The 21120-nt window shown below is 34.3% G+C and overlaps 1 protein-coding gene across 1 annotated transcript in view; it reads left to right on the top strand.

Annotated features, from left to right (window-relative positions):
• LOC105254069 (neuroligin-4, Y-linked) overlaps window positions 1–21120 on the top strand; it is a 189276-nt gene that overhangs the window by 62055 nt on the left and 106101 nt on the right. Inside the window, exons 2-4 of the mRNA XM_025412802.1 lie at window positions 973–1332; window positions 4822–5227; window positions 6545–6720. Coding sequence (XP_025268587.1) covers window positions 4980–5227; window positions 6545–6720 — 424 coding nt within the window. The 5' untranslated portion in view covers window positions 973–1332; window positions 4822–4979. The remainder of the gene's footprint in view (window positions 1–972; window positions 1333–4821; window positions 5228–6544; window positions 6721–21120) is intronic.

The following is a 21120-nucleotide window of genomic DNA, read 5'->3' as shown; positions in this document are numbered from 1 at the left end:
TGCAAAGTTACTTTAAGATGCAATGAATTAATGAAGGTGAATTAAAGTTCAATTTGCAATTAAGATGAGTTAAATAAAGTAGAACATAACTGGCTCTGCAGAGTGCGAAATTGAAAGAAAGCAAGCAAGTTTGCAAGTCTGCAAAGTAAAAACGCATAAATAAGCTCTTTAGGGTCTATACTGTGTTTTCAATTATTATCTTACAAGTTCTCGTGAAAATTCTCGCATCTTTTGTGCGCGAGCACTTATTCGTATTCAAGCGAAAAGGATCGATCGCTTCTCGAAAAAGTAAAAAGTAAGTTAAAAATGTAGGACAAAATTTTTTTCGCACGAGATTTTTCTCTCGAAAAAAATAGATGATTCTTGGCGCGCTTATATATTTATATGTTTGTTAGATATTTATACGTATGTATGATTTTCATTGTGATCGCAAACTAATTTATGCAATTTATTTCGAAAATTAATTAGTTATTTATTATAACAAATAGCGATAATGAGTCACATAATTCTATATATACAATATTCTCAACTAATTCGATCATTTAACTAATTTGTTAATAATATCATTCGGTAATCTAATTGATTGCCATATGATTATCATAATCTGATAACGGTGATAATCTTATAGACGTTTTTTTGCTTTCTAAATAATGATACAATTAAGTACAATGGAATGTATATTATCAATTTTTTTACTCCAATGTATATTGCTTCTTTAATATAACATTGCTTGGAGAAGAGAGAAAAACACTACACTTCCTCATAACATTATGACACTTATCTATAAATATTTAGGAAATAAACAAATATTGAAATTAATAAATAATAATTATGAGTAAATTAAAAATAGATTAAACATTGTCACTTTTAAAATTTAAATAGAATTTCGAAAAAGATGTGGTAAATGTTTTGCAAAATATAATCTCGCTTGTTTTTGTCACGAATTAATTATCCCTCTCTTTTATGTTTCAGGCATTTGAACGAGCAACATTCGAACAGTGACGTGAATTGATTACAAATTAAACTAATTGTCAGAAAAGAAAAGTAATCACGTAATTGGTTGCACAAAACAATCGATGAGAAGCGGAGAATGCATTACAGGAATTATGATTTGCGGATGGCGCGTTCGAAACATATAATGATAATGATTAAAAAATTAATAATTCACATCATCAGTGATTAGTAATTAATTATTTTTAACAAACAAGCACATTAAATAAAAATGCCAGAAGACATTCTGGGTTGATTCAGTGCTACCGCTATCGTTTGACAATCCAGAAAAATCCCCGCAAGAGACGAAAGGCCTAATCAAAGTCATGATTCATACAAATGGTAAGTTTTAATTATTATAAATTACATCAAACATTATAAAGTCGATCAAACTATTGATTGAATCATTAATAAAGCTACAATCGTTTTCCCGGAGGGCAGCCAGATTTTGGTCGCAAAATTAAAAATTTAATTAAATTAATTGAAAGATACTATTCGAAATTGATTTCATTTAAAATTGATGAATAAATAAATAACTGAATAATTTTTATTTTTACTTTTATTTTTAATTTTTAAACTTTTATTTTTAATTTTATTTTTCGAACATTTCTTCGATACCGTTTTTCGGGATCTATTTTTTTCGAAGAGAATTTTCAAAGGCTTCGCCTTTGAATCGTACATCGAGATGGATTCGCGGCGAGGAGGTTAGGTTAGGTCCCATCATTGATAAGGAAGAGAAATTATCGGGGCGAGTGACGGGGCCGAAACAGCTTATCTCCTTTTTCTTCACCACGTGGCTCACGAGGAAAACGTGGCGCCGTTACACAACGTTGAATTTCCTTCTCCTTGCCAGACCGATAAGTACTGATTTCCATAATGGCTCCACGTACGAGTGCACTCACTTATCCCTTACCCTTTCCAGCGCTTCCCTCAGCCGCCTTTTCCATACCCCTCATCTTTGCAACCCCGTTCGTATGTCCTTTCTCTATCCTAGAAACTTCGGTAGTCTCCGTAATCTTATCGCGCAATTCGAATTCAAGACCCGCGATAATCGCAATGGGACGTGATTAATTTTTCGATTTCCATTTCATTATGTACGTCAACATCGCGATGATTTTACGCGATTTAGTGCTGACAAAATGCCAAATTATTTAAAGTCTATCTCTCTACGTTTCTATTCGAGTAATATTAAAAAATTTACATATGATGCGACTCTCGATGTTATAAAAATATTTTTGGTTGCTTGATTTTTTTCTTGAAAAATATATAACGTATTAATATAACATATATATAACATATATATAACATTAATAACATATATATAACATATATATTAATAATATATATATACAGTAAGATCTTATTTTTTATTAATTTAAAGTTTAAATTGGATGAAATTGATTTTTTATTCAAAACTTATCATCAAGATATTTAAAAGTGTCGAAAGTGAGAAAAATTTATTATACACGACTTTTTGTTACAATCAAATTAAATTAAATATTATAATCAAAACATTTAGATGAAATAATTATAAAATTTAATTAAAATTTTCCAGTCCACGATATTTCCTTGTTATTTTTATTATTAAAAAATAATAATAAAAAATTCTAAATGTTAAAGCGTGAATACTTTTATTTAAAATATGAAAGCATCAAGCACAGGTGTCGCAATAATGATAGATTAATCAGTTTCACTTCGAGATGGAGTTGATAAAATACGATCGGTATATGTGATACTTCTATAGAAGATATTCCCTCGCGCTTATCGAAGTCTGTAACTTCTCCCTACTCCATTTGCTCTCTTATCCGTCGCCTTCGCCTCTTGTCGCTATTTCCCTTCGGCTATTTTACTTTATCCTCCATCAAAGAGACGAAGCGTTCTGTCGTGAGATTAGAATTCGCTAGTAATCGAAGGAGCCCGTAAAGGGTGTCGTGTATCCTCAAGATAGCCGTTCCCCGAATCGATATCGATTACTCGCCGCATTGAAATGCATATTCGATTATTCGTTTCTTTTTTCATCGAATATCGTTGTCATTTTCCGATCGCCGTAACCGCGGCGCATATTAATTAAATATTGATATAGTTAATTGAACGGCCACGTTAAATAAATACCGCCACCCGACCGGCATAAAGAGAAAACCGCTGCGTCGTTGAAATTAAAACTAACAAAAACACGAAATTAATTGATGTGATCGAGCAAGCAATCGCGAGTAAGCGAAATAAAGTGCTATTTGTTGCAACTTTGCCGCTTGTAACGATCACGAATTGATACTAATTAACAATTATTATTATAAAATTACAACCGCGCCGTTTTGTCTTTTTATGTCGTTATTCGCGCTTTTATTTACTATTTTCCGAAAGAATGGGATCTCTGTTTCTACAAGAAATCATCGTGAGCAGCATTCGCAGTCACCGTGAAAATAGCTTCGAGCTCGTAAATAAATTATCAGCCAATATTAAATGAACAATATAGCTTCATTTCGTTAGACTTTGTTCTTTATGTTTCATTGGATCTCGTTATTAGAGGTATCAGTGGCATTTTATTAATAAAAGTACGAATAATCTTTATACATATCGAATTTATTGCTGGAATCTGTTTAGCGTTCAATTTTAAATTAAATGTTAAATTTAATAAGATATGCAAACAGATTTTTGGTACCGATGGATTGTCCCCTCTCTCCCATCTTGGCAGATTTCGTGCTTCAAGATCTTGAGCAAGCCATTTCAAAATTACCTATCCCATTTCCTTTTTATTTCCGGTATGTAAAAGATACTTTTAATTGCTCCTCTTCCCTTTTATTTTACTATTTTGAATGTTTTCAATTCGTTCCACCAGAGACTTTAATTTACTATTAAACCTCGATGATAACAATTGTATTAATTTTCTGAATGTTGCATCATGATTAACATTGAATTCATTAATTCATTAACGAACTCATCATGATTAACAATGAATTTCTATTTGCCTCTAAACAATTATATGTAACATTTGTTGGAATGGAAATTTCTGGTTTGTAATTGGAATGGAAATTTCTGGTTTGCGCCGTTATACAAATGAATTGTTTTCTTTTATTTTCTATATAATAATTTCAGATTGTTTTCTTTTACAATTGTTTTCTTTTATTTTCTATATAATAATTTCAGATTGCGAGATTACTTGATTACATTTTTGCGCTCATTTATTTATTTATTATCTTTTATTTTTTATTTTGAGTTATATTGAAGATGGTCTGAATTAAATGGAAACGTTTGTAATAATTTATTTGCTTAAAATAATAATTAAATTTGTCTCAAGAATGGGGCCCTTCTATTGCTATAGGTTTCTTTTTATATCTAATTATATATTATATTTAATTATTAATATATATTATATATTGTATTTAATAATAATTATATTAATCATATTAATAATTATTAATTATATATTATATTTAATAATATATTTAATTTGATCTTTGTAGATCTTTATAATATATTTATATTTTTCATGTTTTGTTTACTGTTGCTTGATTTATTTCAATTTCACATTAACATTTAATAAGAAAAGGATACATGCCATTAATAATACATATCTTTAATATACGAAGAATCTTATTGTATTAAGATGCATATTTAATATATCGCGAGATGGAGAAAACTCCATTTTTGAAGTACATTAATCATAAAGTTTGAAACGATTTTAACGACGTTGTCAGAAAGATTGTCTCCCGCGGCGGCAAATTTTATTATTAATGGCAAATAATTTAAAAAAATGACGAAAGATCCCGCAGATTGTACAGTAATCGATAATGAATGATCAATGGGGCCGCGACCCATGCGATTATTTTCCAGGTAGGTTCACCGGGACGGCGGAAACTCGACGGCGTCGCGATTAATCGCGCAGGCGTAAATGAGAGACGACCGTTGCGGGACGCGGAGGTGATCCATAGATCGTGTCGGGCGTGATCGGTTGCGGTTAGCGAGCGAGGCGAGAGGAGGAGGGTGGCAAGATGGAACTCTTCCCGGTCCTCGTTTGCCTGATCGCCCTGCCGCCCGCCCTCTCGCTCTCCTTCAAGAGCAAGCTCAACCCGCGGATCGTCCAGACGCGCTACGGCGAGGTGCAGGGGATCACGAGGTCCTTCGAGTACAAGTCCCTCAAGCCCATCGACGTCTACCTCGGGATACCGTACGCCACCCCGCCGGTCGGCAGTAACCGTTTCTCCCCGACGAGGGCGCCGAGTCCTTGGGAAGGAGTCAGGTAAAGGGTCACTGTTCTTTCGTTTATCTTAATTTCTTCGTTTAATCACATTATAATATTATAACACATACGTAGAATTAATATTGATTAAAATAAATTAATGTTAATTTTTAATATAATCAAAAGCTTAATCCACATTTCATTGTCATCGATGCAGAATCAGGCTCTATCACGTTTGCTCTTTCATTTTCATCTCGCCCCACTAGATAAATAAATTCCTACGAATGCGTGCATCGCTTGCTCGAAATTTCAAAGTCGCGAATGAATTTGTAACGAGTTATGCGGGAGATTACATTGAGGCTAATCAATTTTGAGATTGATCGCATCTGTGATTTTCTCGCAGTTTAAAGAGCGGGTAGTTTTCAATCTCATAACAAGCACGATCCGTTCAGGATGCTTCAGATGCCGCACAGTCTTCGTAACTCGAAGTGTCCGGGACTATCGTAAGATGTACAACATTCTGAAATTATGCCAAGATATTCCTTGACGAATCTTTCGAATGCCGATGTTATATTGCCACTGAACCCGCCCACGATCGCATAATTTCCGAAAAATCTCGATATTTCCTTTACGAAAGACAGCGCATAATATTAGTGTAATAATAGTAGATTTATTAATTTATTTAATAATTAAATTAATTTAATTGTTAATTATTAAATTAATAAGTAACAACAGATTAGATTTATTAATTGCCGAAAAATCTCGATATTTCCTTTACGAAAGATAGCGCATAATATTAGTGTAATAATAGTAGATTTATTAATTTATTTTATAATTAAATTAATTTAATTGTTAATTATTAAATTAATAAATAACAACAGATTAGATTTATTAATTGCCGAAAAATATCAATATTTCCTTTACGAAAAATAGCGCATAATATTAGTGTAATAATAGTATATTTATTAATTTATTTAATAATTAAATTAATTTAATTGTTAATTATTAAATTAATAAATAACAACAGATTAGATTTACTAATTCAATAATTACTAATTAATTTAATTATCAATTATTAAACTAACAAGTAATAGTAGATTTATAGTAGATTGATTAATAATAATAGAACAGATTTATTAATTTATCATTAATAAACTCAAGAGATAAAATTATATAGTTAAATATTATATAAAATTAATCAGAGAAGGAGATATCGTCTTTTATAGAATAAACGTCTATTATAAGATTAAGATATCTCAGCCTTGAAATGTATTCCCGTCGACAATACCTTATTGAACTCCCTGCGTATTCCAGATGCAAAACTTGAATCGGTTTGACTAGTTGTAACGCACGAACGATTTCTGATTTCCTCCGCAGATTATCGGAGTCGGTGGGTCCGGTCTGCCCGCAAAAGCTACCGGACATTACAAACGAGCAGGAAGCGCTCGAGCGGATGCCTAAGGGAAGACTAGAGTATCTGAAGAGACTGCTGCCTCATCTGCGCAACCAGAGCGAGGACTGCCTTTATTTGAACATCTACGCTCCTGCCATGGGTGAGTACTCTGAGTACGAACAATTTTCCTCGCGACTGAGCAACAATACAATCATGTTCTTTAAAAAAAAAAGAACGGTGACAATTTGACAGATACTCGTCGATAAAAGCAATTTTTAATTCGAAAATGACATTCGCTGGGGAAGACAGATTCGACGTGTACTGAACTCAAAGTGGCAAACATTCTCTTCCTCGCACACCGAGACGAAGTGCGCCAAAAGCAAGTGCAATAAGATCGATCGATCAAGCATCGAAACTTCTTTATATGTCGAGCATACATTCTTCGCGTTCTGGAGTCACTACTGGAGAGACGATATGCTTCTCGACACTATCTCGAGGGAAGAATTTCGTAACGCGATTCTGCAAGAACTGTGTATTCACTCTTGTAACGTATAGAATCCCGAGTCCCTTCAGGCTTTCAGAATGCTCGAATAAAGAATTTCTTCGCAATTTTTAATTTGTTCTTTCAGGATACTCGGGTAACAAGATGTGTAAATTTGCAAAATTTAAGACTTTTATTTTTAGAATTAAACCACGGAACGTTTCGAGAGCAGAATGTGTGATTTTTAATACGAGAAGGCTTTAACATTATAATGAGATTATAAAAAATTATGCTTTTTTCGTTATTCAAGAGGTTTAAATCATTTTGCAGTGGACATAAAAATATTTTTATTTTCCTTTCTCGCTTAAGATGGCCTTCACGTTGTGCAAATGCTGAAAATATATTTTTTTTTATTGCTGAAAACATGAAACAATCATCACAAATATTACTTCAAAAAATAGATTCCTCGTCAACTGAATTATTTTCGCGTGTGGGTATAAAAATAACGAGCTCGACGTATTCGCGTCAACATTTTCGAGGGGGAAAAAAAAGAAAACGAAATTTCAGATGAACATTAGCGGCTAAAGTAATCCTCGCCGGTCGTCCCAGCTCGAATGAATAGCGAAAATCTGTAAGAAGAGAGAAAGAGTAAATGGGAAAGCTGCAGACAGAAAAAACGCCAGACGTTTTGTTCGTAACGTGGTGTCCCGATTAAAAAACGATTTTTAAGATGATTCACTGGCGCCCCAAATTGAATCGCTAATCTAAGTTTGAGGGAACTTTTGCGCCGAATTGTGGAAAGCTCCTGGTGAATTATGACGGCCGGAAATAGATGTCATCGACCCTTGCGCGATACGTATATCTACAGTTCGTCTAAATCGAACTTCGGATTGTGCGAATTATTGAGCTTTCAACTTTCAACCGGATTCACGTTCTGACGAATAGCAATATCTGCAGGTAGATCGAACTAGGATAGGTAATTATCAGATCTCTGCAAGATTACTTTTGCAACGCACACTCTTCGGGACCGCCGTCTGTTTTAAATTGGAGTTCCTGATTAGCATCCCTGATCCGAGGTACTATCGTATTAATATTTGACGCGCGTTTTTAGTCATTTCTTCGTTACATTAGAGACACAGTGTTTGTATCTATCTTTGGCGCATAAAGATATTTTTGAGACGACAGGAGCTGGTCACATTTGCCGTTCAATTTCCGGCTGCGAGATGTCGAGAGGCGCGAAACGGCTTTGCCGACGCGGAGAGAGAAGCAGGATTTTCTATTTCGCCGAGAGAAAATTCAATGATATACGATTATTGAAACACCATTCACTCCGCTCGACATACGCGGAGACATAAAATGGTTCCCTCGAAATGCCGTTGGGAAGAAAAGAGAAAGAGAAAGTTCGGCGGGAGATATAAGGGGGGAAAAAAGAAGCTGGGTGACGGCAATAAAAAGGGTTGAAGATGAAGAGGCGTAACACAGCAAAGAAACATATTGCCTGTACCTGCCACTGCTCTTCGACGTTGCCTCCGCGGCTGGAAACTGAAGAGAGTGACACGGAAAGATTTATCAAATATTTCTCATTTTTTCGACGCGCGCCACCAACACGCGGCCCGAAATTGCTTGCTCAAATCTCCGCGCCATTACGTAATATTTCGCGAAATTATGGTGCAAACTCTTCAAAAATCCCGTCTGATTTTTCTGAGACTGTTACAATTGTTTTAAATGTATTTAAATTAAATACACGTGAATTAATGTATTTAAAATTAACGTATAAATAATATATTTAAATTAAAATAAATATCTGCATTGATTTGATGTAGAAGAGAATAGGTTATAATATTAAGAATATTAAGAATAGATTATGTTTTTAATATTAAAAATATTAAAATAGGTTATATCTTAAAAAGGAAATTTATATTGCAAGTAAAAATTTATCTCAATTTTTTAGTAAATTTTTCTTAAAATAAATGTAATAATTTATCTCAGTTTTTTAGTAAATTTTTCTCAAAATAAAATTTCCAAGAGAATCAGGAAGTGTCTTTAAAAAAATTTACATTATTGGTGAAAACTTGCCTTAGTTTTTCAGTAAATTTATCTCGAAAGAATGTCGCAGAAAGTAAACAAATGTCTCGAAAAAAAAGTTTTACAGATAAAAACACCTCACCTTTTTCAATAAATGTTGTTTAAATTAAAATCTAATATTAAATAAATTTTTTTTTGTGATTTTTCACGGTGATCCCTTTCAATTTCTTCCTTTAAACTTCATCCCTTCATCAAACACTCCTCTCGTCTAAAATTACAAAGCGGATAGAAGTTACATATTATTGCAATTATTTCAATCCTCTATTTATCGGTAATTGCGATAGTCGGATAGATTAAGCTAATGTCTGGCGGGACCAACTTCCTGCTCGATAACAGCTTGCGAAGTAATAATTCCGGATCTCCCCAACTGTGCGTTCCCGCGATCGGTTCCCGGAAAACGCCCGTCCCCGGGCAACCCCCTGAAGCGGATACGTTTCCTTCGGCGCGGTACTGTCTCCCGGATTCTTACGTAATGGAAATTTCTATCGAAAGTTCGCGGATCCGGTTAATGCACGTCGTCGTCGGCGGGCTCGAGCCCCCCCCTGCCCCGCCAGCCGAATTCGGGGGGGAAAGTTTCCGTTTTCCTTGGGAGACTCGCAATTACACGGCCGCCTGCACTCACAATCCCGACGACGATCGGCAAAGCCCAGTATCGAACGTATGGCGGAAGAGGTTGGTGGAGGCGAGGAGAGATGGGCGGGGGCGAAAGAAGGCGACGAGTTTTCGAGGCGCGAACTAATAATCGAATCCACCAAGTTCGCGGAATTTGTTTCAGCTCCCGGAATACTTTGGAATAAGGCTCTCCCCATCTCCTCTCACAAGTATCATCCGCCAAGAAGTGTATATTATGTGTCCTCTCGGTCTTTTTAGGCGAAAGTACGGCTCGCCCAGGATGATTTGTTCGTCTCGAGCGGAAAACGAAGTACCACCCCTTCCTCGAGATTCCTCGAGAATATCCTCGATTTTCATAAATATCGATACTCAGCAAACGCCAAGTAACATTTATATAACAATTATATAACTGTTATATAACAGTATTAATATTGAAAAATTAATTTTTTATCTTAAATAACAATTATACAAGGTGTTCCAAAAGTCCCGGTCGAATATTTTATAAACTATGCATTTTAGAAAGAAATGTTTCAGACAAAAGTTGTATGGCTTGAAGGGGGCCATCAGATAGTGGCAATGATTTGACATGGGAGAGTCATTTAAAAATCACGTGACGATCACCGTCAATTTCTTAAATGGAACCCCCTATTTTTTATTACGTATTCGTGTAGCTTATCTCGAGAGCTTTCCAAAACACAATAATAAAGTATTTCATCATTGAGTACTTTTCGAGTTATGAGGCTTGAAATCATTTCTTAATTTTGCATAAACCATAAAATATCTAGTAAAATATTCATTTTTCGATTATCTTACCTTAATAATTTTATGTACAAAATAATAAGAGGAATCAATTGGTGTAAAGAAAGCACATAATTGTTTAAAAAAAAAAATGTAATTGTTAATTGCAAATTATATATTTTTTTCTTGAAGAAATGATTTCAAGCCTCATAACTCAAAAAGTACTCAATGAAGAAATATTTAATTATAGTGTTTTAGAAAGCTATCGAGATAAGCTACACGAATATGTAATAAAAAATAGGGAGTTCCATTTAAGAAATTGACGATGATCTTCACGTGACTTTCAAATGAATCTCCCATGTCAAATCTTTGCCACTATCTGATGGCCCTTTTCAAGCCATACAACTTTTGTCTGAAACATTTCTTTCTAAAGTGCATAGTTTATGAAATATTCGACCGGTCCGGGACTTTTGGGACACCCTGTTAAAACTGTTATTTGGCGTTTGCCCTAATAACTGTTATTTGGCGTTTGCTTTTTTATCTGAAATAACAATTATAACTGTTATTTGGTGTTTGCTGAGTGTAATGGACCCTTCGAAATACGATCTCGAATAAATCTCGAATAATATAAAGAGGGAGAGATTCTCAGATACATTTCGCACTTTGGAAAAATAACTTTGCGACATCATAATCGCGCGTAACGAAGGGAATTTAATGCGGCAAGCCGAGGGAAATCGCGCGATTCCTGCGCATCCTTCCCCTTTCAATGAAAGAGAACGTCACGAGTGCGGAGCGCGCATTCGCTCAACTTCCGGCCCGAAAAGGCATTACTAATAGCTCTCGTCGCTGTGATTAATGACGCCCAAGTGCTGCTCCGTTTAGTCGTTTTATTAATTACGCCGGATAACGAAGGTCATCGTCTCCGCATGAGACTGTCATTTATTATGCGCACGTCGCGATTGAGACAGGTGATATAAGCGTACGTACATCGGTTTAATAATACAAATATTTTTTTTAAATTAGTAATTACGTAATAAATAATGATCTAATCTTGAAGGAAAAATATCCTGATAAAAAATAAATTTTTCAATATTAATTCTAATATTCAATCTGTCTCTTTCCCACCGCTTGAAAATAATCAAAAATTAATCTAGCGTTTCCGCGGTTTGCTCGGATGTAAATAAAGGGAATTACGACTTCCTTGGGTGAGCCAAATGTCCCGCAAATTAAAAATTAAACGAGGGCAAACGAAATTTTCCACTGATATAAGAGAATACTGCCGTATTTAATTTTACATCAGAGAGATTAAAATACCTGAGCGGAGCTCGAAAGGTTTCCTTTGCCGGCTGCTCATCTCGAAAGGACAGTATAATAAGAAAGAATATCTAGGATCATTTCTCCGGAACTCTGGACTGTTTCGCGATACAATTTTAAAGTCGACGTTCTCGTCTCGCCTCGCTGCATAATTCAGAAAGTTCCGCGAACAGGAGACGGCAGGATAAAGCAGTGGGGATCGATTCGCTGCTGATTTAATTATCTTTTAATGAAAGCCGAGATTCTCCGGGCCGATGTTGTAATTTTACGTCGTCCGCGAAACTGCGCAAGCCCGGAATATAAATGGTAATTAAGGCTTGCCAGATGGACTGTTGTGTTGCGTTATTCCGGCCGATATAACCAAAATACGCCGCAGCTAAGTGAGGTCTGACAGACTTGTTAACTTCGCTAGATTTATTGCTGCCTTCCATCTCCAGATTGCTTGTCATAGCTTCCTGCTGATTTGTTAATCCAATTTATCTCGCGGGGAGTTTTAAGAAAATGGAACGCCTCCACATATTAATCCCAATTTAATTAAAAATTTTCAAATTTCTACGCAAGGTTCGCAACAATCTTAAATAAGACACTTTAATCTCCCCGAGAGAAGCAACAAAATTTAAAATTGATAAGAAAAATATCTATACAGAATGAAAAGTGAAGGATCTTTATTTACATTCCACTTTTATTGTTTATATTGTTAATTAAATAGGAGCTAAATAAAGGCTGGACCTATTAATTTGCCGACGCTCCCTAAAAATTAATCACCGTGAAACGTTCAAAGTGCGAAATTCGATCCACGGGAGGATCCACCAAATTGAGAATCTAAACCTCCCTAAGACACAAGATGTAGTTGAAGGGACGAAACCAGCAATAGATCCGCAAGTGACGCACTGAAGCAGAACTATTTTAATTGAACGAGTGAAACTACTTTAATTAAGGAGAACTATTCTCCGTTGGAAAGGCGAATTTTCCCTTGACGCCGGGGCGCAAGGACAACTACATTTCACCCGGACACTCGCTGCTGTTGCCCGACATTCGGGGGTGTATCTCGCCGCTGTGGATCTCGCGGTAGCAGGGATAGTTTCCAAATGATTTTGCGCAAATTAGCGGCAGCTAATAGGCATAATGGCATCCTTTCATGCGCGAAGGATCACATCCTCGCGCCGCTAAAGTAATTAATTATCCATGGAGTTACCAATAGTGCGTGTGCAACAGCGTTGCCCTGTTGTATAGCTCGTTTCGTATTCTCCTGGCTCATCATTCTCATCAAATCCGTCATGAAATACGCGAGAGGCACTACGTTGCTTCACATTGATTCTAAATTTGTGCAGCATCCCCGGAGAAATTGTATAGCTTCACGATTACAGCTTCGAAAAGTGAGAAAACCATCCATCTATCTCGGCGATCGTATCTCGATTTATATAGGATAAAAAGTGGATGAGAAGAATCTTTATTGTTAAATTTATAGAGATTATTGTATTAAATAATTTAAAATTCAAATTTAATAATTTAAATAATAATTATTAAGTAATTTATAGATTTATTATTAAATTTACGGAGATTTTTGTTATTTATTATTAGTTATTATTTAGAGATTATCATTAAATTTATATCGATTTTTATGAAGATTGTTATATATTAAATAATTTGAAATTCAAATTTAACAATTTAAATTAATATTATTAAATAATTTATAGAGATTATTATTAAATTTATGAAGGCTTTTATTCTTGACAAGTAGACTGAATAAAAGACTTGATCTCTTTAGGATATTTTTTCTCGATTAGGAAATAAAAATCTAAGATTTGCTAGAAAGCCTCTTGAAATGTCTAAAGTGCAAAATTCAGGAAACGAAATTGAAAAATCTAAACCACTCCAAAGATCTGAGTAATCAGCCTCCCATTTAAGTATTATTAAAAAGTGTGTTTTGAGACGTCGGGATTTTCCAAATACTCTCCGCGCCTTTCGTTAATTTAAGAACGTTGTGGCTTGAATCTCGAAATATTTCAAGGTATTTAGCGTTGAGTCGCAGCTATTGCGCCCTCACAATGGTACAATTAACGGAGATTGTAATCGATTAGAAACGCGCAAACATATTTCCGGCGCAACCGTGGCAGCGTAATCGGACTTGTCACTACTGGCAACATCGATTCTGTCCTTCGTTGCTAAGCAATAATTCTCTGCTATCGCTCGCGACCTCTCGAGCAGAACACTAATTCGTCTCCTCCGTCCTGCCGACCCTCCCTCGTCCTCTGTGTACTTCCGGATTTCAATTTCCACCGTGTCTGCCATCATGCGCATGATCCGATCAAACTGGACTTTATGCAACTCAAGCTGACAATGAATATAATTTACAAATAATAAGCAAAAATAAAGAGAGAGAGGGAGAGAGGAAGAAAAAATAATTCACTTCTCTTGATTGTTTCCTAAAGAATTGATGAAAAAATCGAATTGCAAAGAATTATTATTATTAAGGAGGAATTAATTTGGAAAAAAAAAATTTTTTTTAATGTTATTATTCCGAATTTCTTATTCCCGAAATTTTAATCTTAATTAGACGGGAGCAAAAATTAATTAGATTGCTCCTCGGTACATATGCACCCTCGAGTTTGGGGAAACTGGCGGCGCGTTTCTTACTGCCAGTGATTACTTGCGAGTTTGGGGCGGATCGACTTCTTGTCCAGCATGTTCTAATCGCTTTCTTAATGAATCCTTCTTAATTATACCGCCTGCAGCTGAAAGGAGCACAGGTGCAATCATTTACTTCGTAATAGCGGCATAATTCACGCGAGAACGTCGCGTGGTCGGTCCGCGCGTTCGCGACGTCCTCGAAGGGTCCTTCAACCCCGGGTCTTCCCATCCTCTCCCCCTTTACCGGGGAGGTAAGCCGAGTAATGCATGGGCTTTGCGGATTAATTAAGAATAATTAAATTTCCCCTGCTCCCGATGAACGTCGCGGCAGAAAAATTAATTTAGAGTTTTTCAAACTCCTCGACGAGAGAGAGAACGCTTCTCCTCCGATCTCGATTTTTTCGCCTTGAGAAAAATAGCGGTAGATCAAAGATCCCTCGCCGTCTTCCCGCAAGACTAAAGCGGCGTAGTTATTGTTTCCACCTACCGATAATTAAATTTCTTTCGGCCGGCAAATCACGGAGCTTCTTAAATCTAACTCCGTTTAACCGATAACCCCGCAATTTCTTTCCTCTAAAGGCTATTATAAAATGCACCATTATGTTCTTGCCCTTTACCCTATCAGCCTAAATTAACGAACTTTTTTTTTAATAAGAGAAGAGAAACAGTTTATGATGGAAAAATGGATTGCATTTTATAAACAGCTTTAGACAAGAAAACATGATTAATAATATTTAACATGATTAACAATACAAGATGTAAGAGTTTTATTTTCAAATTTATTCTTAAAAAGTGTCATGTTGATGTTTAAAGATTATATTTAAATCGATATTTTTTTAAATATCTTATATCAAATTATTTTTTTATAGATTGTGTACAAAAATTAATGAAAATAAAAATTTTAATTCTATAGTTTGATTTTATAATTTACAAATTAATTATTAATTTTATATTTTAAAAAGCTAAAAGTGCATAATGTTAAACATCTTGAATATAATTTAAATATTTTGAAATATATTAAATTTATTAACATTTAATATATAATAATTAATCGATCCAGTTTTTTTTTAAATATATGAAAATACTTCTGAAAATTTCGAAATTTAATTTTTGTTGCCTTTTTCCGTGATGCCTATTGTTTTTTTTGCTATAAAAAACTATCATTATTTATGATATTTACTATATTTTATTTTTCTCGAAAAATATTTAAAAATTATTAAAATTTATTTTGATAATATTTGTTACTTACATTGATACTTTTACGTTAATAAGAATTAATCAGTTTTAATTTAATTTTTTAATTCTTCTAATTAAAAAGAAATACAAATTTAAATTTCATATTACTTATATTTTAATTTTTTTGTGTATTCTTCTCAATATCCTTATCAATAACTTTACTTGCTTTCTTAATTTTTTAATTAAGCAATTTTGTTTGCCAAACCAACGGAAAAATGCCATCATCGAAATTCCGAAAGTATGTAAAATAAATAAGTAGTATATACATTTGTTTTGTTTTAAAATCAAATGAAAATTTAAACTCGATCGATGTATAGCAGCCGAATTGATGATTAAAGTTGATATGTATCATTCAAGTATAAAATTCAAGTTATATTGTCGTTAAAAATAATTAATATTAATATTAATATTTAAAAAAATATCTTAAAAAATTATTAATATTTAAAAAAATTATTATTGTGAATATTCCATTTGATACAATATTAAGAAGATGGATATTATATAATAAAATATTAAAAATATATAGAATTTATATATAAAATTTATGTTATAAAATTTAAAAATATAGAATACGAGTATATTTAACATAGTGTAAATACATACATGTATAAATTTAATTCTCTTTATTCGTAATAAAATGTGATTTGATAAAAATACCTGAAAATATCCTAAGATTTTTGCACACGATATCTGCGCGATAATTTTGCAAAATGCATGAATGCAAATATGAAGCCGATAATGAGCAAGAACTTTATTTAATTTAATAATTCTTTCCCCTGCTACCCATTATTTGTCTATATCGCAAATTTGATGTGCATTATAAAATTTACGACTGATGCATTTCCATGGCACGCCGCATTTTCGCCGATGATTTCATCATATTAATTATGACGCGTATTTTCCATTGTTTATTAATAATGCATATTGGCGGTGGTGCGCGAGCGCGCATTTCCCAACGAATTGTTGTTTCATGTATGCATGTATACATGTAGTCGTCAATTACGCGCAGTTATTAATTACACCGACGTCGAATATTAAAATTCTGATTAAAACGCCGATTACCTGTCGCACATGTGTCGTCGTGTAAAAGCTTTCGAATAATAGTAAAGTGCGTTACAGCAAGGTACACACTATAAACGAATGCCGAATAACTGCGACGAGAGCAGATTACATCGCCCGCATAGCTTAATGTTTTTATCAATCGTTAAATCTTTTGAAATTAATTTTTATCAAAAGGCAAGCAAAATGGGAGCAAATCCAATGTTTTGTTAAACATTTTTTGCTGAACGATAATTGTTTACGTACAATAATTAGTTACAAAATAATTAGTTAGCAAAGTGTTTTTCGAGAATCGAAAAATAATTATAATCGCAATAATAAACAAGTATTCGTTGTTGGAATAAATATGGCAAAGAATTACGATATGGAACGATAACATTAACGACATCCTTTCCAAATAACTGCATCGTTATCTACGATCAAACATCGTTAAACGTAAATATAATCTACAAACTGAAATGTAATAAAATCTGATTTACGTGAATCAATATAATGGACGAGATGGAATAAAAATTGTGCCAAATAAAATAACAGAGTAAGTTTAAAGATAAAATTTTAATTCTTTTTTATTTACAATAATCCCTTCAGCGTCAATAAAAAACATAATAATTGTAAATATCTGTCATATTGAATGTTAATTAAACTACTTTGAAAATTATAACAAAGTTAGCTATTTTTTGACCAATTCGTTTAACGCTCGCAGTTTTATGTTCTTGTTTTCGATTTAAAATCTTTCTTTTTCGTCTTTCAAAGAAAATCATTTTGAAAACTGCCACCAACGAAATCTCCCAGGGTCATATATATTTTTGAATAAATTGATAATTGTAAATATCTGTCATATTGAATTTTAATTAAACTACTTTGAAAATTATAACAAAGTTAGCTATTTTTTGACCAATTCATTTAACGCTCGCAGTTTTATAATGTTCTTGTTTTCGATTTAAAATCTTTCTTCTTCGTCTTTCAAAGAAAATCATTTTGAAAACTGCCACTAACGAAAGCTCCCAGGGTCATATATATTTTTGAATAAATTGATGACATTCTTATGGCGGGTTCACCATCGTCGGCGCGCAAAAAATTTACGGATTATTTCCCTTACAGCGCGGCGTAAGGATTATCTTTTTATGGTGGACGCTGTGAATTATCAAATAAATATTTCCACGATTCTCTCTTCCTTTCTCTGCGAAGTATTTTCGTGAAACCCCGAGCACGTACGTGTTAGTGAAAAGCACGTCATGCTGACTCCTTCCCATTAGCTCCTCAACACATCCGACGGAAAGTGCAATGTCGGTTTCTGTTTCCGGATTTAAACCGCCTGTACGTGTGCGTGTGTATCTATTTGTGTGCTAACCAAAAACTTTACTCTCTTGCTTGGAAACCCCCAAATAAACTTAACGCAAAATCTCGAAAATTTCTGAAAATAACAAGAATTTTTATTTAGCGACAAGAAACATCAAGAATAATTCCTGACTGTTTATAATATTAAATTCATTCGTTAAATCTGGAAGGAGCGATGCATAATTTCTGTTCTTCGCGAGGCATTTTACGACGAATCGATGAACGCATCAGTTCTTGAAGATTAAGTAACCTTTAAAAAATGCATAGATTCGTCGAAAAACAACGAGGCCCGTTCACGGTAGATACTGTAATTCCGCGGAGGCTTTATACCGTCGTCTCGAGCGCTTCTGTCTGATTGATCGACGAGCAAACCACAGTCGGCTTCGAGGCGCCGTCGTGATCGATCGCCCTCGTCTTCGACACAATCGCGAATCTCCCCGGCTCCCCCGATAAATCGCTTCACCGAGTAATTCGCGTATAAAACTGGCCCGCGATTACGATTAGACGTTCGAATCTCCGGATCCTTGGATTCCCTAGTGATTTCCGCGACCTTGGATCCTGCAAACAAATGAAGTGATTTCGGAATTTTTTGTAGTCGAGATTAACATTTCATATCTTTTCGAGAGACGAGAGGAAAAAATCATATGATTTCAAATAAAATAGTCATAAACAGAGAATAAATTTAAATAAAGAAAGCTCTCTTGTAGATTGCAATTTTGCATGAAATATCTTCGAATAAAATGGAGAATGAAAAGGAATCGAGCTTCCATGCTTCCTGAGCATTTCTTGGAAACTGACTGGGAAAGGTAGACGGAAATAATTTTTAATTACACATTCAGGAGATTGTTTATCGAAACTTTGCTTTCCGCGAAACTGAGCCTGGTCATCGCAGGACGCGAGTTCTAAGACTCGCTTGTAAGCGCTGCTCCTGCGTTTGACTGTGAAATATGGCGCCACACCTTCTCTCGCGGATCGAGCAAGTATTGTCTCCGGCGAGCGTAGTCTCGCGATTTTTCCCGCGCCGTTCTAGCTGCGAGGAAGGATACACACCCCTCGCCCCCGCCCCCGGGATGACAGCCGACGACAGTATTTACACAAGTGCGCGATTCGTATGATCTACGCCTGGCTGCTTCCCCGCAAATACGGGCAGGACGAGACCCGCGACGTTGGCCAAAACTTTCCCACCGATTCGGTTAAGTGCTCAAAACAGTTGCCAACATCGACCACCCGCCACCCTCTCCCGAGACCGTAAAGACCCTGGGAGGGACGTAAAAAGGCTGGGCAGGAGGGAGCAAAGTCGTCCAGGCAAAGGAGAACCTTTATTCCTGCTGAAGGAGAGCGCGAAGTAAATGGAAGCCCTTGCGTTCGTTCATCATAATCACGTTTCCACCGGTATACAGATTCTACGGTACGCGTAACAAGGCGCATTGCTTTCTCGAACGAGTCCGAGTTCTTCGATCGAGTTTTCCTTTATCGAACAAAGGAATTGTTCACAACATGTGGGAGAATAATTCTATGATTCTGTTGGACAGGATTTCTCCGTTCTCTGTCATAAGCGCGTGAAAAGAGGGGGAGGAAGAAGTGACGTTTCTATTTTCAAACAATTCTCTTTGCTTGAATTCGCGAAAAATTCTCGGTGAAGTTCAGCGACCGATAGAAAGAGAAAATTATTATATTATATATTATATTATTATATTATATTCTCTCTCTCTCTCTCTCTCTAAATAAATCTCTAAAAATATATATGTATATATTTTTTTAAATTAAATTAATATATTATAATATAATATAATTATTTATTATATTATTTATGATATAATATAACTGAATATATTATAGTAACTTATTATAATGTAATAAAATTGAAAATTGTTATATTATAATATATTACATATTTTATATATATTTTATATATTTTATATATAATTTTTTATAATTTTTTATAATTTTTTATAATTTTTTCGAGAAAATGGCGAGCAAAATATGACACTATTTTATTGTAAAGGAACGTTAAAACGGACTGTTGCCAAAAGCTAGTGTATAATAGAGAGATTTGTCTCTCTCGTTCGAATTTTGTTATCACGTAGCGCAAAGACTTGACTCACGCGAATATGGCTAAAGTGTTGGCACTCTGTCGAGAACGGGACGAGATCGAGATGTAAATAAAGCGATAACTTTCGCGGCACCCAGCGGATCCTTTTCTATTCTTGAATCCTAGACCTGGAATGCGCTCCCTTTTGGCAACGGTCCAGAAGACGCATAAGATCCGGAATCGCGTGTCGAACCATCAATCGAATAGATGGCTCCTCTTCTCTCAATCTGCTAGATGCATATGTCAACATCATATGCGCGATATCCGATGTTTTGACGACAAAATCGATCGGAAATTATTTTCAAGCGCACGGTATCTTAGGAACATTATATATTATTTATTATTACTTAATCCGTATCTTGCGACTTTGGACGGCTTCCAGTTTTTACATTTGTCATTTTTATACAGTGTCTGAATTAATCATAAATGAGCATCCATAAACTAAAGTGTGAATTGAAATAAATATGTGCATGAATATATCAACCTTCCCAATTATTACAAACGACCTCAATGACCTGAACTCAAGAATTAGAAATCTAAAGTCACAAAAATTCTTAGATATCTCAAGTAAAAGCTTATATTATTTAATATCAAAAATAAAATAGTATGAAAATAAGTATAAAAATAAATTAAAAGAAAGAACTTAAATTAGGAGAAATAGAATTAAAATTAAAAATACAATAAAATATAATAAAAATAAAATTAAAGGTAAAATAAAATACAAAAATAAAAATCGAAACATCTTTGATTGTGATTTAACTCATTCATTCTTAAATGTATCTTTTAAAAATTCCACTGTATAGATATAATTGAAATAAATTATTAAACACTTATTTATATCTATTTATCCAATTACATAATTAAAATAAAATATTAATATTTTTGAATAAATAAATAAATAAGTATGTATAAAATTAATTACATTATTGATACGGAATTTATTAATCTCGTACGCTGCGAGAAACCTGTATTAG

Source organism: Camponotus floridanus, unplaced genomic scaffold (genome assembly GCF_003227725.1).
Source record: "Camponotus floridanus strain SB8 unplaced genomic scaffold, Cflo_v7.5 scaffold57, whole genome shotgun sequence".
Lineage (NCBI taxonomy): Eukaryota > Metazoa > Arthropoda > Insecta > Hymenoptera > Formicidae > Camponotus > Camponotus floridanus.
This window is presented reverse-complemented; position numbering and strand designations above follow the sequence as displayed.